We start from the raw sequence: 18,554 nt of genomic DNA on the forward strand, positions 1-18,554 counted from the left end.
TCTACCTGCTCTCAGACCATAACCCTCCAATCCCCTCCCATCCATATACCTATCCAATTTACTCTTAAATAATAAAATCGAGCCTGCCTCCACCACTTCCACCGGTTCTAATTAGCGACTCCACAGGACTTGCAAATGCCTCCTTTGTTTCAGCTTCACCGGTATCTCCCAGCTACAGTTTGTGGCTTAGAGCTGAATAATCATTGACTGCATGTTGAGTTCAGTAAAACTCTCGGGTTTTGTTTCGGACAGGGGTTTTCGGCGCTTGCATTGCTTCTAAATTTGCAGAAACATGGAGCTGCAGATGCTGGTTTACAAACAAAAATATACGATGCGTTGGAGTAACTCAGCGGGTCGGGCAGCATCTCCGGAGAGCACGGATAGACAACGTTTGGGGTTGGGTCTCAAGAAGGGTCCTGACCCGAAACGTTGCATATCCATGTTCTCCACATATGCCATCTGACCTGCTGAGTTACTCCAGCACGTTGTGCCCTTTTTTGTTTCTAATCTTGTCACCTTCGGACTACTCCCAGCGATGGTCACGTGGAGTCAATACTCGATCACCTGCAAACCAAGAAAGGCAGGTGTAAGGGAAATTGATTTGAGAACAACTCATTGATGTTCAACACTGAACTTTACGGCTTCAGCGTGTAAAGGTTGGTTTCCCGATCAAACACTTACAGTTGATACGAAGGCTTCTACTTACGCTCTAACCTCCAGAATATTTCTGACACCGAGTCGGGTGTTCAGGTACCTCTTTCCGTGCATATTATAAATAAAATCATAAATAAATATTGTTGTTACTCAAAAACACCGACGGGTGAATTAATTATTAATATTTCCCTGAAGTAATCAATTCATTATATCTTAAATATAATTTCACTCACGGTTTGTAATACCTCGGGAAGAATTGACTTCCAGTGCTAATGATGTACCTACAGCCACTCCTGGCCTTTAAACAAGTGCAAGTAAGGCTCGATATTGTGCTGCTCTATCCAATGTGTTATGTACTCATAGTTCTTAGTGGACACGGTAGAAGCATGAGCCAGGGATTCTCAGCGTTTCCCACACACTGGAACCAATCGCCACTGTCAGAGACACGATAGTCAATGAGTTGTCAATGAGTAAATCATCTCATCGTTTGACTCACAGAGTCTCAAAGGACCATCTGGAGTGCCGGACTGAGCCAGTAGTTTCAGACCAGCCAGGCTCATGCCGGGTTGGTGGGAAACGAAAGAACTCTTCCCATCTCACCTCCATGTACGACAACGGTGCGAACATCTGTCTCATTCCAATCGTTCATTTTACCAATAGATTCTGTCGCGAAAGATTAATGTATAACAAAAGTTTCCCAGAGAACCTGCTAATAACATTCCTTGAGAACTACACTAAAAATTCCAAAGGATTGCAGCGGAACAGAATGAAAGCTACAATTAATGTAGATTTGCTGGGATAAAATATAAGGTGAAGTTGGCAGCTGGTTTGTGATATTGAAGTATTTTCCATTGGGCTCTGGTAGATTATGTACGAGGCGGATGTCTTTTCGTAGTCAAGCACCTTCCTTGCATCTCTCACATTATTTCTTCCCTCCGACCAATGCGTTTCGCCTCCCATTGATTCACAAAGGGGCAAATCCAGGGAAGTGCCAGTTGTTCTGGAATGCCCCGAATCGTGAGCAGCACTCGTAGTGATGGTCGCCCACGTTTTTTGGATTCGTTTTTTTAAGACTATAACTGTTGGTTACAGCACTGATGCGGATCAACTTTATCCCCATTACATTTGTTTAGTGATATTTGCTTTATTTTGGCCATACCCGCAAATAAGCATCTGTCTAGGTGTTCTGCTCGTACAAATGCAACCGAATGCACAGCAAGTTCTGCAACTGTGTGTCTGTGTGTCAATGAAACAGAATTTCAGCTGCAGCAACGTATTGATTGTATTATTCTCCAATGGACGTGACCCTAAATATTTGCCTTTATACAAACCCTTTCGTTTCCTTTTCAGAACATTCCAACTGTTTGGTAGCCAGCAAACAACGTACTTCTTAAGATGTAGATTTGGGGTTTTCTGTCATGCAGAGAATAGACAGCCAGTGTATGTACATTGTTGTACAAAACAAATATACTCTCTCGATCTACTTAATGTACTTGAAGGAAAAATATATCGAGAGTTATTTTAGGTGTCCTTCTTTATCAATGGCGGAGTTACATGGCCCAGATAACTATTTTTCCAAAAGTCGTTCCGTATTCAACCCTCTTAAAAGAATAGGAAGTGTCCTTGTACTAAAAATGAATTAGACAATCCCAGTGAATACTGCACATCTTCCACGATATAATAACGGTGTAACTAACATGCGTTAATATAAATCACTCCGTTGTAAACTAGCAATCGTCAGTTCAGTGAAAATGTATTACTTTCCATTGGGAATTAACGTAAGCATAAACCTAATGCTAATCAGATGAGGGAACCAAGTATATTATATCCAGGTGTGTTAAAGCTGGCTGGAAATATCCACTGTGATGATAATACATGGTGGCTTCGTGGAAATATAAACGAGGTTAGTGAATTGGTTTGGAGTATAATGTGGGGAAATGTGGGGTTAGTCACTTAGATACAAAAATAGATAAACATAGCATAGGATTGAAGTATTAGTTGATCATTTGGCTCTACGCATAACATCTGCACAGCCTCCTGATCGGCACGGAGGCAGTGATGTGTGTCCATATCTTGATGTGCTAACAAATGCTCGTCTAACACTGACGGAATGTACTGCTGCGATTTTGCAACAATGAAATGTTTGCATGTTGTGAATTTAAATATAGAAGAACTGTATATGCCTCGTAATACATGACTGAAACATGTGGACGTGCATTAGGGTTAGGGTTAGGGTTAGGGTTGTACATGAATAATTTAATGTTATCTTGGCAGATACAACAGTGAATACGGAAGGTTAATGATAAATTGACTTTTTTTACAAAAGGATTCACATAAGATCTTATTGCAATAATAAACAGGTGAGACCACATATCTGAAATATTGCGTACAGCATCGACCTCCCTGTCAAACACAGGATATACGAATGAAAGTGGAAGCGGAACAACTAGTCATCAAAATTCATTCCTAAGAGGTGTTATTGGAGGGGAATCGTTCTACTGTCCTCGCAGTTAGAGATTATTAGACTGGGTAAATACAGTACTCCCGGGATTTCGAAGAATGAGACGTAAAGTCGTTCAAACAAACAAAATTTCATCTTGTGATTGAGAGGATAAATGCTGGGATTATTTCCCCCCTCCTGAATGGAGTGTCTAAACCACCACTCACAGTCCTAAAATAAGAGTTTCGTCATTCGATATTGAAATCCGATTCTGAGTGATTCTGTTGGGCTTAAGCCGCAACTGCAAGGTAACCACACTTGTGTCATGTCAGGCCGGTGGTGGTTCGGAGGGGGGGGGGGGAGGGGGGAGGGGGGTGACTGCGATGGAGAGAAAGGGAATGCAAGATTTACATGAAATTAGAGAAATCAATATTCATACCGCTGGGCAGTAAGATGCCCAAGCGAAATATGAAGGTACAGAATGACATTCTGGGCCTCGATCATTTGTAGAAACGACATTTTTTTTTGTAAAATAAATTGGAGAAAGACCATGCATTAATATTGGCAGCTGGGTGTGTGAAATAAATATCACCCATCGAGAGAACATATGGGGGGCTTAGAAAGTTGATTGTTAGAATATATATAATGGGCTTGTTCTCCAACGTTGTTAACTCGTCAGCCATACAGAAAGTCTACAATAATTCCACACGCGGATGACAATCTAGGGTTCTTCTTCGATATCACCATCTGGATTGAAAAGTGGAAAAAACTGAATATATAGTTAGCATCCCTACCGACCACATTACTACTCATTAAAAAAGTATGGTTGTTTCTACGGAACTAAGCAAAATACTTAAAATGGAAAGGCTGGGGTAGGAATGCGAGATCCACATAAAACATGGTTAAATACCTTGTACTTAAAATCGTCTGTCTATCAGGAGACACCTTAAAGTATCTCCTTCGAACTGTTTCTACCTCATAATAACTTTTAACATGCAAACCATTTTAACCAAATACAAACGTATTTAATGGGATCCGTTAATAATTTTAATGGGACTTATTTGATATTTTTAACAACGTTTACGGAGTGTATTTTAACAGAAGGCTAGCGATGAGACAGATGTTCTTATTTTTAGTCCTGTGGTGGGTGGCACGTGGGAGAATTTGTCTTCGTATCTTATAAACTGCGAGCAGGGATTATTGGCTCATACCAGTTCTCCAGATGGTTCCATGAATTGACTGCACAAACCCGTCAAACAGTGTGGATAATATCTAATTCAAAAGAAACACATTAGCCATTGTTCCCTTCACCACAACGATTGGCTGCCGAGGTGTGGGAAACGTCGAGAAACCCGGACTCACGCTTCTCCGCTTTCATTCCGAGCTATAAATAGGGGCGTCGTTGAACAAACTGCAACAGAGGCTGCCAGCCTGTTGCTGGATGCTTTTTTGGAGGAGGGTTTGGGTCGGGTCCAGAGTGTAGGTGCGAGTCTCAGACATTAGAAGAAACCGAATCCTTCCTTCAAGAATGCAGAAGGTGGGTGAACTTATGTGAAAGATAATGCCGAATTGGCACTTGCCGTATATGTTATTATGAATTAGAAAGTGTGACTTGTGTGACATGTCTCTGACTTACTGGTGTGCTTCTTATTTTTCAGTTGGGGTAAAAAAAAGGGTCGAAGTAAACTGCGGAGAATGAATTGGTCCTACACAGCCATCTGCAGTCTCGCTGGAGCCTATCGCAGAAACAGTCCCATTCAAGCCTTTACATCGTGTCGTCCAGGTAAAATGAGACTCAGTAGATGTATCCAATTAAAAACACTACGGTGCTTAAACATGCAGCTTCGCCTTCCCATCTGAGTATTTACGACTTTTGCTCCTTTTGTATTTCAGCAGATAATCTCCACGATTCTGCATCCAGAAAGATGCAAGTGAATGAGCAAGAGGCGTTCAGTCGGCGCCGAATCCCACGAGTGGATTTCAACGCATGTGAAACAAATGCAGCTGTCCAAGTGATTATTAATTCAGCATCAGCCTCTGATTTTTCAAACGGCAAACTTCCGGCAGCACCGCATTCTCGGGCACCTGGCAAAACTGAAACCACTGAACAGTTTAAAGCGGCGAGGGAAGCGAATGAAATGAAATATACGTAACTGGAGACCTGCTCCGGTGTGATACAGTATTCCAGAATGGAAAAAGTGACAGTTAACCCTTCACAATGAAGGATTTAAATAATTTGTAAAGGGACATTTCCCGTCTTTACCTGTATGGTCATATCATATGGATTCATGTTCTACAATATTTGTAGATGCTTCATATTAATTGTATGTTCATAGTAAATGTTTACAGTAGTTCAGATAACGCCAGACCAAAAATGTAGAAGAAATTCTTCATTACCATTCCTACCAGTTCAACTGTGTCAGAGATGGAAGATTTGCCTTGATAAGTGCAGTTTGTATTTTCGGTAGAAAATGGTATGTAATAACTAACCATACCGTGTAGAATTAAACTATTCGGTCCATAGTGCCATTGTATTTACGCCTCTTGCTCATACTGTAGAAAAACTCAGTAATTCGGCTTTTCCAGAAGAAATATCCGCATGATCAGTTTTACAAACTGATTATTTGATGTTTCAATCCTCGTCGCCGTTTATTTTCTGAAAGGGTGTAAATGTTTATAGTTTTAACAGAGCTGTAATGGGGTTGCTGTGGTGATGGAAGGGTTAACATGTCACCTAACGATGAGTGAAATGTCTTCATATTGAAGAGGCGAGGCAGTTAGTTCAAGGGATGTTAAATCAGCGGATAATGTAATGTCATAATATCTGACCCTTGTTCTATAACATTTTTTGAGTTTCTCAAATAAATCTGTATATTTTTATTGAATGTGTTAAATAGCTGAAATTGTGACAAACAATTTCGGGTCGTTTTTCTCTATGTAGATTCCTATACAAGAGGGATGTGGAGTAATTTGACATCTTGTAGATGTCCATCTTGTAGACCTGTGAGAGGTTTAATAAATAATGATTCATAAATGTTGGCTATTTTCTTGTGACTTTCGGGAAATGAATAGAAAATTATCTTAACGAAGAAATGTGCTTCGGACAGCAGTTCCAAAGTTCATGTGGGATAACCGATTGATAAAGTTCCCCTTCGTGGCGAAAGTGATCAGCAGAGTTTTGTAAAAATGCTAGAAAGTTTGCAAGCTCAGAAATGATCGATTGTCCACATTCCTCATTCCTTAAGCAAATATTAATTGCGACAGTGGAATGGGTATTCCATGTACTTTAACTTCATAGTGAAAACAAGCCCCCCCCCCCCCCCCCCCCCACTCCTCCCCCTCCCCCCCCACCCCACTCCCACACACGCACGCACACGCACACACACTCCAGCACACGCACGCACACCAGCCTCCGTCAAAGGACCTGCTTCCTCAAGGGCCAACGGTCTCAAAAGCCGTGAACTATCGTTTTAGGTAAATCAATCACTGGCAATCTAATAGTGTACTTCGATCACATCCACTAACCAGCACCACTTCCTAATTTCCCAAATAATAGCACCACAGTTGCCACAGTTTTAAATGCTTCCTCTTAAACAATCGGCTATAATTCTTGAAGCTTTGCACTTTTACTTCATCATCACCTCCACTTCTCTAACCTGATAGTCTCCTTGTCTGACTCCTGAAACTGAATGAAACGATAGGTCCACGAATTGGAAACCCATCGCAGACGGCGATCCTTTATTTCTCTCTCTGGCAACAATCTGAAATCAGACCAGAGTGTCCGCGGCTTTGGTGTTACAAAGATCCCAAGATGAGCTTCAGGTCACTTATTCAGTTAAAAACACATGTCTCTTTCAAATTACCCAGATGGAAGAGATCCCAAGGAGTGTTAGGTGCTGAACCAAATGATGGTGCTATCAAACAACGCTGGCATTATGTCATTCGACTTTCAGTATCCCTTTTATGAAAGTGTAAATACTTAACTTATTTTAAAAATCTCAGCCAATCGTAAGCAAGCAAATGTACCTCCATTATTCAGAAAGTGGGTGGGGGGTTGGGGGTGGATAGGAGTATAAGCATCCGAAACTACTTGAATGCATAATAGTCAGAGTCAACCTAGTTTTGCAGAAGGGAAATAATTATTGGCATATACAATAGATTTTTAATAGGTTTAGCAAGTTAGATGAGGTGGGGGGGGGGGGGGGGGGGGGAGGGAGCGGTAGGATATTTGGATGCCCAAAAGGTATTAAACACGTTATTTATGTTTGGGGATAATATGTAAGTCTGCATCGTGCAGGATACAGAAGTGGAGTAAATGATTATCGCCAACAATAGATCAGCACTGAGCCTTCACCATCTATATCAGTGACCTGGTTGATAAGAGAAAATGTAATCCACACATTTTGTTGGTAGCACAAAGCTAGGTGGGGAAGTTGTGTGGAGGATGCTGTGAGAATGCAGATAGATGGAAATGCATAATGTGAGTGGGCAAGATGAAATATAACTGTGGAAATGTGAGATTATTCGGTTTGATAGAAAGAATAAAAAACTTATTAAAACATTCTGAAACTGGTAAACATTGATGCTTCAATGAATCATTGTTTGCTGGCCAGGAGATAGAAAGATTACTAATGTAATAAACAATTAAGAAGTTGGTATATATGTTGGCCATTGACGGAGTTTGGAGTGCAAAAGTTAGAAAACCTTGAAGGAGTTCTAAAATGGCTTGGTGAAATACTGGAAGTATGTACTTGCCTTGGAGTCATTGCCATACTGCTTCACTCAACCGAGCACCTGAGGAGTAACTTTTATTGTAAAGGGTGGTAAGTATCTGGAACAAGCTACCAGATGAGGTTGTTCAGGCAGGTACTATTGCAATGTTTAAGAAACATTAAGACATATATGGATACAATAGGTTTAGAGGGATACAGGGCAAAAGCAGGCAGGTGGGACTGGTATAGTTAGGACATGTTGGTCAGTATGGGTAAGTTGGGCCGAAGGGCCTGTTTCCATGTGGTATGGCTCTATGACTCTATAATGACACACCATACTCCAAGTGAGGCCTCACCAATAGCTTGCACAATGGTAACACAATGTCCCAATTCCTGTACTCAGTGCGCTGACCGAAGAAGACAAGTGAACCAAAAACCTTCTGTCATCCGCCTTTTAACTTGGAAGAGTGCAGAAAAGCTTCACAAATTATACCAAGACTGGATGGCTTGAGTTGTAAGGAGAGACTAGATAGGCTGAGACTTTGTTCCATTGAGTGTAGTTTAAGGGATAACCTCATAGAAGTAAATAAAATCATGAGCGGCATAGATAAGGTGAATAGTTTCAGTTTACTTCCCTGGATTGGGAAGTCTAAAAGTAGGGGGCATAGATTTAAGATAACAAGGGAATGAGTGAAAATGAACCGGAGGCCAACATTTCCACAAAAAGCATGGTGATTACAGGAAATGAACTGCCAGAGGAAGCTGTCAAGAGTTTTACAATTGTAATGTTTAAATAAAATGTAGACACGTAGATGAATAGTAAATGTTTATAGGAATATGAATAGGAATATGGGCCGAACACAGACAAATGGGATTAGCCCAGGTAGAATACCCTGGTTGGTGTGGGCAAGTTGAACTGAAGGGCCCGTTTCCATGCTGCATAACTCAATGACTCTATGACTCCAATAGTCAAAAGATAACAGATAGGCTGGATCCAAAACAGCATGGAATAACCTGTAAGAATCCTCGCCCAAGGAAACAACAGAATGAAAATATTAATGGGAATAGAGGATGGCACGTTTCCAAGAAATTAAGGGCTTTTAAAGGAATTGGCTGTAGAGATCATGGATTTTTTTTTTTTAACTCTGAGTTCCTAAAGTGCTGTTAACTTGAAAAGTATAAGAAAGCAGGGAGGCAAAAGGCAGTTACTACAGACCTATGAGCTTAATGTCTGGCAGTTGGCAGACACCAGACACCAGTCTATAGAAGGGCATACCGTCCGAACAGATCCACGGATGATGCGGTCTCCCAGGTTCTGCACACCGCTCTCTCGCATCTGGACAGCCAGAAGGGGCGCTATGTGAGGATGCTGTTCATTGATTTCAGTTCAGCTTTCAACACAATAGTCCCCATCAGACTGGCTGAGAAGCTGCTGAAACTGGGGCTTAACACTCCCCTGTGTGCCTGGGGCCTGGACTTTCTCACCACCAGGCCCCAAGTGGTCAAGATGGGGAGACATACATCTAACCCCCTCACCCTGAACACAGGATCCCCCCAGGGTTGTGTCCTTAGCCCCCTACTGTACTCCCTGTACACACATGACTGTGTGGCCAGGTTCAGCTCCAACTCCATCATCAAGTTTGCTGATGACACTGTGGTGGTGGGCCTGATCTCCGATAACGATGAGAAGGCCTACAGGGAGGAGGTGGCACTCTGGTGTCAGGACAACAGCCTCCTCTTGAATGTCACAAAAACTAAGGAGCTGATTGTAGACTTTAGAAGGGCTCAACATCCGAGGACGTACACGCCAATGGAGTTAAATGGGATTACTGTGGATAGGGTGAGCAGCTTTAAATACCTGGGAGTCCACATCACAGAGGATCTGACATGGACAACACACATTGCCGTACTGGTGAGTAAGGCAAGGCAGCGCCTTTACCACCTCAGACAGTTGAGGAAATTTAGAGTCTCTCTGAGGATCCTTCAGTGCTTCTACTCTGGGGCTGTAGAAAGCATCTTGTCTGGGAACATCACAATCTGGTTTGGGAACAGCTCTGCCTAGGACAGGAAGGCTCTGCGGAGAGTAGTGCATTCGGCTGAATGCACTATGGGAACTACACTCGCCCCCCTGCAGGACCTATACAGCAGGACCTATACATCAGGAGGTGCAGATCCAGAGCCAGCAACATTATGGGGGACCCCTACCACCCCAGTAACGGACTGTTCCAGCTGCATGGTCAGGCAAAGGCCTCCGCTGTCATGCTGTGAAAACAGAGAGGATGAGACAGAGTTTCTTCTCACAGGCCATCAGGACTGTTAACTCTCATATCACCAGGGACTAATTTAATTTACTGTATTAATTAATTTTTTGTGTTCTATTCTGTTTTGTAGTTTTAGCACAATCCACAGGCGTTGCCACTTTCATTTCACTGCACATCTTGTATATGTATGTGACAAATAAACTTGACTTGACTTGACTTGACTTGTCATTTGGAAAGACTTAATGTAATCAACCACGGGAGGATGATTTTTGAAAGGGGGCTTATGATTGACAAATTTGCTGAAGATCTTCAAGGATGTAACAGGCATGGTTGACAGAGAGGAGCCTGCAGATGTTGGGGTTTTTTTATTGCAGTAGAGCATTGGAAGCAAGCCACATAAAAAAGCTAGGGCACAAAATAAGAGCTTATAGGTTTTGGGAGTGTGTTTGCATGGATTGAAAACTGGTTCTCATGTTGATGGCAAAAAGTCAGAATAAATCGGTACTTATCAGTCTTTGTACCCTTTATCCTTTATCTGTGCATTGCGGATGGTTTGATTGTATTTATGTAGTTTTTTCTTTGTGTAGGAAGGAACTGCAGATGCTGGTTCAAACCAACGAAAGACACGAAAAGCTGGGGTAATAGCGGGACAGGCAGCATCTCTGGAGAGAAGGAATGGGTGATGTTTCGGGTTGAGACTCTTTTTCAGACTGGAAGTCATAGGAAAGGGAAACGAGAGATATAGACAATTATGTAGAGAGATATAGAATAATGAATGAAAGACATGTAAAAAAGTAATGATGATAAAGGAAACATTCCATTATTTGCTGTTTGTTGGGTGAGAATGAGAAGCTGGTGCAACTTGGGTGGGGGAGGAATGGAGGGGGAGGGAATGCAAGGTATACTTGAAGTTAGAGAAATCAATATTCATACCACTGCATTGTAAGCTGCCCAAGCGAAATATGAGATGTTGTTCCCCTAATTTGTGTTTAGCCTCACTTTGGCAATGGAGGAGGCCTTGGGCAGAAAGATCAGTGTGGGAATGGGAAGGAGAATTATTGTGTTTAGCAACTGGGAGATCAGGTAGGTCCAGATGGGCTGAGCGAAGGTGTTCCGCAAAACGATCGCCCAGTCTATGTTTGGTCTCACTTTTCTTTGACTGGATAGCATGCAAAAAATAAATAATTCACTGACCTATTATTGCCAATAATAAACTAAACTGAAACTGAGCTAAACTATCTTTCTTCAGTCTAGAAGGATGTAACAGTGGAGTACTTTAAGAATAGTTCTTAGAATTAAATTATTTACTATTTATATTAGTGACCTGGAGGAGGGAGCAAAGTATAAGTTTGCCAAAGGACTAAGATGGGTGGGAGGACGTTTCACTGAGGATATTGAGTTTGTGTAATGGAATAGAGACAGATTGAGTGAATGGGAACATAATTGCCAACTGGAGTTTCGTGTAGACAATTGTGGGATTTATACGTATCAGAGATAGTGATCAAAAGGCAAGCTATTACCTAATGAAAGTTAATTGAAAGCAAGTGAAGTACAGAGGGATTGTTGTTGGTCTGTGTGCATGAATCCTAAAAGGTTAGCAGGCAGTTGCAACAAATAGTTAGGATGACAACTGGCATAATGGCCTTTATCAAAAAGAGTGTTGGAATAATGATAGGGAAATTTTATCACAATTGTACAGCATATTGGTAAGGCCATGCCTGGAGCACTATGTGCAGTTTTGTCCCCTTACATAATAAAAGGACATAACAGCATTAAAGGAAATTCAAAAGATATTCGCTGGGATAATTCCTCAGATTCATTCATCACTGTGAATTCATCCTTTATCCTAGGATGAAATAGTGTCCTATTATAATTAGCAAATAAAGGTGCATTTGTATTTATTGGAGTTTGGAAGAATGAGGAGTGATCTTATTGAAAGATTTGGGATCCTAAGGGGGTGAGCTAGGACAGTTGTTGAGGTGCTTCCGCCAGTGGGAGACCCTCAGACAAGAGAACAATTAATTGAAAAAGAGCTTGTCATTTTAAATAGAGGTGCTCAAGAACTTCAAGAGGGTGGATAATTTCTCGATAGCTCTACCGCCGAGGGCTGAGGAGGCTTATTTATTCAAGATATTTAAAGATGAGGTAGATAAATTTTAGAAAGTTCAGGAATTGAGGACTATGTTGAACTGACACAGAAGAGATGTGGCCTATGACAGGCCAATGAGATATGATCATGTTGAAATCCTGCGCAGGCTTGAGGGCTCTATGGCTTGCTGCTGCTCTCATTTTATTATGTTTTTGCATTGGTCATCTCATGCCCCATCGAGAGAAACATCTGCAGTTACCTTATTGCTCAAGAATCACCTCAATATCCACAAATCCAACGTGGATGCAGGTCAGAGTCGATCCTGGGTAACTGCCTAAGAGAATGATGAACATATTAGGAATTCAAAACTGAATTTTTGCACCAAGAAGGTTTCAAACTGGTCTGGCCTGATACATTTAGAGATCAACATATATTCAGCGTTTTATGTCCTCTCTCAGCATTGAGCAATTAGAAATAAGCCTGCAAGTGCATTCTTGCATTATCAATTGCGAATTCCAGAGTAATGTACTGTCGATTGGTGGCATATAACGCACCTGCGATGTGAAATATAATATTGGGCCTGACCCGGAGCTGTTTATGACATGCCCCATCATTATCCAGTCCAACAGGAAGTTGTATATCTGTGATTAAAGATTACCTGTATTTCATCTCTTGGTTCGTAAATTTGAATGGCATTGACGATTGGAACACGCTATGTATTTAAGCCAAGCCAAATGCGTTTAATAAACCTATAGAAATCGAACGGAGACTCACATTATTGTGTAAATTAGGTCAAGCATCACACAGTGGTTAGCATTCCATGTGGAATCAGAGAAGTATATTCTTTGGAATTCTAATTGCTTTCAGTAATTACTCTTTTTAAAAATCTTATTCGCTTAATTTATTCAGATTGCCATTGTTGTGCAACATTCTGCTTCTGAATAACACCAGTGTATAGAAAGCCTTATTATTCGTAACCAGGTTCCTCCTATTCCAGTGTTACGGTGCGCCGGGGCATGGTGGAGCTCTTTCAACTATCATAGAATTTCAATTGACCTAATTTACTGTGAGATGGATCATCTCTACTACATGTTGACTATGACACGTGTTTATTAATTAGAATCCTTTCCAAGCTCGCTACATGGTCTGTGTTACAAAAGTGATAAGTAAATAAATACATTTCCTTTATACTTATCTGTCAAGCAGTTGATACACGATGAAATTCAGCAATAGAGTTTTACATTATCTATCAATATGTACTCCTTACTCGTGGATCCTGAGCAGATATTTCAAGTTTTGCACAGTTTGCGCGTCGTTGGGATGTTAACGCTGCCAAATATCAACTCATTCCTTTTCCGTTTTTCAGATTAAACTAATTCCGTTTTAAAAACACACACTGTTGTTACGCACGATCTTTGCAGTCACATCGCACAAAAAATGACCTGCAGTCAGGCTTCCTGTACATTCAATCGCGCATTTATTTTGACAATACTGTATACAATTCAATGGAGTACCAACAATATGTATAGAACAGATTACAAAACTAAAAAAATTCTCTCTTTACATAAAGGAAAAGAAACATTTACAGTATCATTTACAGAGCCACCCAACAAACAACAAATGATTGTTCGAAGGCGAGAATGAAAATTAAAAGCGGAATTCAAGGATGTAAGGAAACGATGTTTTATTGGACAAGGTAGTAAGTAATAAGAGCTGAGATGAACACTGAGCTGAGTGCCGAGGGTACTGACATGGTTGAATGGCCTGGACTGTCCCCAGTGAAGTACCAGAGACACCCCAGTGCTCGTAACATCTACAGTAGATGCTTTCAGCTTTGTCATCGTTGATCTGTTGGAAGTTAGTTTTCACTCAGAGCCCAATAGTGATATTCTGGTGATACACAAACAGTAAATGGTCGTAGTGCAGAGCCACATCAGGCGTCATTGCCTACACGTGGGGACTAACCTGATCAATGTAGGTCACTGAAGATAATAACGAATAATAGGGTTCAGAAATAGACAATTAGGAAACACCAGTGATGGCGAGAGGAGAGTAACTAAGGTGATAGGTGCTGTTTAATAGCAGTTTACGGCGGGAAAATGACAGTGGAGATGGACATTTTGCAGAAGATTATCAAGCCGGAATTGTTGGCGGATTGTCAGATCAGCAATGCAATGATCCCGGTCTTCTCCAACAGAAATAAAACTTGGTACTGGTGATCAGGCAAAGAAAGTGTCGGGGTACAAAATCACCGTGGACTAGATGACAAAGAAGGAATGGAAAAGGGTTTGCAATGCGTGACAGAGAAAATAAATTAAGTGATAATCTATCCAGATATTTTAATTCATAAGCAATCAAACAACAAATATTTGTTCAGAGTCCCGCCCGTTACTCCACAGACAAATTACCCCAAACTTTGCAGCATCTCTTCACCATGAAGAATAAGATTATCCCGGCCTGGGATCTGCGGATATAAAGCGGAGAAACATTCCTCCTACGCCAGCTACTTTTATTATAATCAATTTGTCGAAAACGATTGCAAAAAATATCTGGAAATTCCACGAATAACATAAAGGCAGAACAGAGATTACAAAACGACGTTCCCTAACTGAGGGAAATACATCTTCTTCAATATGAAGAAAAGCTTACAACATTTCCAATCTTATCACGAAATTGTTATGACTGACGCTGGAGAGCAATTCTCCTACAAGACGCTCACCATAGCCCAGTAAACAAGAGTCTTATACGTGTGCTGCTTCTGGTTCAAGATTTACCAGGGTCTCCACAGAGCCGCGGGGTTGGACTGAGGTGTTTGCTCAGTGCCAGTCTGACAAGAAGCCGTGTAAGGAAGATATACACCGTAAAGTAGACCCTTGGCCGGGCACCGTGGCTGTGTTCTTTGGAAGCGTGTCACTAGCTTCTTCTGAATGTCGCTTTTACCTTCGTGGGTAGAGAAAAATCGAAGCGCCTCCTGTAAACACCGGGAGTATCCTTCGTTATAGTCGCGCTCCGGGTTACCAGTCGGACAGCTTGCTGCAAAAGAAGCGAAGATAAAGTTAGATTGAGCAGACAAAATATGTAGGAAGGAACTGCAGCTGTTGGTTTCAGCCGAAGACAGACACAAAAAGCTGGAGTAACTCAGCGGGTCAGGTTGCATTTCTGGAGAGAAGGAATGGGTGACGTTTCGGGTCGAGTCTGAAGAAGTGTATCACCCATTCCTTCTCTCCAGAGATGCTGCTTGTCCCGCTGAGTTACTCCAGCTTTGTGTCTATTTTAGATTGAGCAGAATGACCTATAATCTAATCAAAGCACTGCTTATCAATCGGCTTACCTCGGAGCTGTTGATTGTGATACTTCAGGTAATTCACTGTCATTTTCAGAATGTCGGCTTTCTCCAGTTTCATGTTCGGTTCTTCCGTTTGAAACTCTCTTCCCAGTAGGGTCTTTAGCTGGTTGATGCTGCTGTTTATCCGATCTCGGCGTCTTTTCTCGATTGTTATCTTCATTATCTAAAAATAAAACGAATTAAGATTTTAGTTTTGTTCGAAATGACAATTAACAGAGTTTGTAAGGGACACCGGCATTATTTGTAAGGGACACCGACACCGTCCCATTTTCTACCGCCTGTCTTTTGAGCTTACTTTGCTTTTCTGTTTGGCCATGAACTTTTCTTCCGAGTATTCCCCGGTAATAACACCAGCAGCATTGGCAGGAGTCATGCTTGACAACTGAAAGAGGCTAACAAGGCTTAGGCTTGCTACTATATGGAAAGCTGCAGTGAGCTCCTGCCTCTATTTATACCGTGGAATTTACATGAAAAAGAGCGGGAGTCCTTGTTTCATGAGGTTTCCCACACTCTCTGGCCAACGAGCGCTTTCAGAAGGACAATAGGCCAACCGCTGCCTTGTAAATGCCAAACTAATGATAGGCTTTGACATTGCTTTGCGTGGGAATCTTCGCGGACCATCTGGACAGTCCGTGTAACAGAGCAAACCCAGGGGCAATTAGTCACGCCTCGTGTTATGAGACTCTGAGAAAGTTGATTTTATGTTTCCCGGCACGGAATAATATTACGCTGCAAAACGGCACGTTGACAGTTTGCTTCCATAAACGATCTTACATCAATCGTAAAATCCGCTTACAGGTTGTTAGCGAACACGTGCGAAAATGTTTGCTTTCCTTTGATTGACAATAAGTGTGTGAGATGTAAAATAGAGGCGTATTGGTGGAGATATATTGAACGTGGCATTTAATAATGGCCAAATAATTTTATTTATTATTTTATTTTGTTATTTATCTGATGCATCTATATTTTTTAGATGTGGTTTCCCGCTTCCGTGTTTTATGATAAGACTACTTCAATGGATACTCTTAGTAATGATTACAACGCGGGAATTTCTCTGAGGTCACGTATTTTTGCCATAGTAACAGATGTGTTGTTACAATGACTCGTCTTCCAGATGTTTAGCAGTTAACATTCTTGCGAGGAAAGTGAGTCAAACAAGCTTGGTAAGTGGCAGAAAGACAAGAAGGGACATTTGTTTCTAAGTAAAGCTGTGTATTGTATTTTGCATTGGATCATTGACCCGTCACACTTTGTACCTTCAAACGACACGTGAGAAACTTTCAGCAACAATTGACTGACGCCTGGAAAGGGAGGGGGTGGATGGATGAATGAATCCTTGAGAACACTCCATCTATGGCCTCTTTTTCAGACATTTTTATATTTAGCAAATACTGATCATTCTTGCGTTTAATATAACGTACATTAGATAGTCTATACGGAGGTAATAAATTATGGACTATCTGAAATAATCCATGTTAGATGTTCAGATAATACTCGCCTGCACAATTTAACATTCTACTGTTAGTAGCGTTGCCTGGGTGACTAACTTTAACCAATATTTTCTTACACGCTGCTGTGTGGGGAAACCGGCAACTGTAGTATTCGATGCAATAGATGTTCAAAGGCCTCAAATGATGGGGATTTTAGTAAAAAATATTCGTTTATTTATTGAAATAGATGAAGTAAATGGTTGTGGTTTTATTTTTAATTCACAATTGAGCACTTTCAAAAGGGGAGAAATAATGCCAAAACATTACTGGCAAATTGCTGCTTTAATGTTGTAAAAGGACTCACGGCACAAAGGTCTAAACGTATGGAATATTTGTAGATGTTTATCAATCGCCTCCTCGATAGTATCTAAATAATAGCACGTTGGTGTCTTTCATCTCCATCCAAATCTACTTCTTTTGTACTGCAGGCTACGGAATTTTAAAGTTGTGTATGTACGCATTTATGCGCTTAGAATTTGATTTAATCGCAAATGAGCTTTCAAAACGAAAGTCTAAATGGTTTTTCATAGTCAGTGTGTTTTAAGATTCGTTGTACCAGCATATGATTTAATGAGGCTGAAAACACAGAATGTCTAAACCCATTTGCTTTACAATCCAAGGCTCTTCCCCTCGACAGATTTGAAAAGCGAAGTGAAATATTGTTTTAAAAGAAACATTTTACTAAGATATTGTTTACAATGGACGACATGCCAACAAATAGTTATGAAGATATAATATCGTCGTATAGGAGACATACTTTTAGGTATCTCTTCTGACATTTTAGAGAAATTAAACAAGGTTCGTCTCCACCCGGGAAAACAGGACGGGAATGTTGTTTATTATTCCGTTTGTTTTTAAAATATTTTATCCAATTGCTTCCATGCAAATCCGGAAGAACTTTGTGAAATTGCTGTCGGGATGCAAATTGGGTAAGATGCAGCTGTTAGACTCAACCTCTGCTGATCTTCAACTCGTGAGAAAGAGGCTACAGAAACCGCCTCATATCCACTTTCAAAAATCGCCAAATACTGGGCGGGGATCATGAATAGCAGATTGTTGTCAATGGGGTATAGTTGCGAGACATTCTGACACGAAAATATTCCCAGACGTACTTCGCAGGTAGTTAAATGCACAAGCCGCTAAAGGAGTTGTCATTGTCATCGAAATTGGGCTACAAACGCCGGTGTCGTTTCTCGTAATAGGCAAAAGGTCATTACTGAAAGTTGGTAAAAGTAACAGCGAAGTGTGCCTAACACAAACAGAATTTTCCCACTGCCATTTTTTACGTAACAAACTGAAATCAAGGATAGAGGCAGCCTTTACATCTTTGCTTAATGTTACTATATGGAGCATTTCACAGCGTACGTGTAATTCATTTCCTTGAATTTATTGTGTAATTTGGGAAAGTGCAGCACGTGCAGATAATAAGAATCCCCATGTTATGGAATAAAAGACCGTAGAATGTTGAAAAGCAATCACTGTCGAGCGGCACAAAATATTTTAATCTCACCATTGACAACCGTACAACCACTGTTTGCAAAAGATAGGTTCAACGCCTGTGT

At 41.1% G+C, this 18,554-nt stretch overlaps 2 protein-coding genes across 3 annotated transcripts; one reads left to right on the forward strand and one right to left on the reverse strand.

The window, feature by feature from the left end:
• The first annotated feature begins 4,524 nt into the window (after positions 1-4,524).
• Positions 4,525-6,099, forward strand: LOC144605837 (uncharacterized). Its single transcript, XM_078421436.1, has 3 exons — positions 4,525-4,631; positions 4,753-4,877; positions 4,988-6,099. The coding sequence occupies exons 2-3, from the start codon at positions 4,790-4,792 to the stop codon at positions 5,245-5,247; spliced, it is 348 nt and encodes a 115-aa protein (XP_078277562.1). The 5' UTR covers positions 4,525-4,631; positions 4,753-4,789; the 3' UTR covers positions 5,248-6,099.
• A 7,532-nt stretch (positions 6,100-13,631) lies between these two features.
• On the reverse strand, positions 13,632-15,905 carry LOC144605700 (transcription factor HES-5-like). Of its 2 annotated transcripts, XM_078421199.1 has the most exons (4): positions 15,798-15,905; positions 15,488-15,665; positions 15,097-15,189; positions 13,632-14,620 (listed from the first exon to the last, which is right to left on the reverse strand). In XM_078421199.1, exons 1-4 carry the CDS (start codon positions 15,873-15,875, stop codon positions 14,604-14,606), a joined length of 366 nt encoding a protein of 121 aa, XP_078277325.1. In that variant the 5' UTR covers positions 15,876-15,905; the 3' UTR covers positions 13,632-14,603. The 2 variants fall into 2 exon arrangements, with proteins under 2 accessions (XP_078277325.1, XP_078277324.1); XM_078421198.1 differs by having other exon boundaries at positions 13,632-15,189.
• Between the last annotated feature and the right edge of the window lie 2,649 nt (positions 15,906-18,554).

Source organism: Rhinoraja longicauda, chromosome 25, assembly GCF_053455715.1.
Source record: "Rhinoraja longicauda isolate Sanriku21f chromosome 25, sRhiLon1.1, whole genome shotgun sequence".
In the NCBI taxonomy this organism is placed as follows: Eukaryota; Metazoa; Chordata; class Chondrichthyes; order Rajiformes; family Arhynchobatidae; genus Rhinoraja; species Rhinoraja longicauda.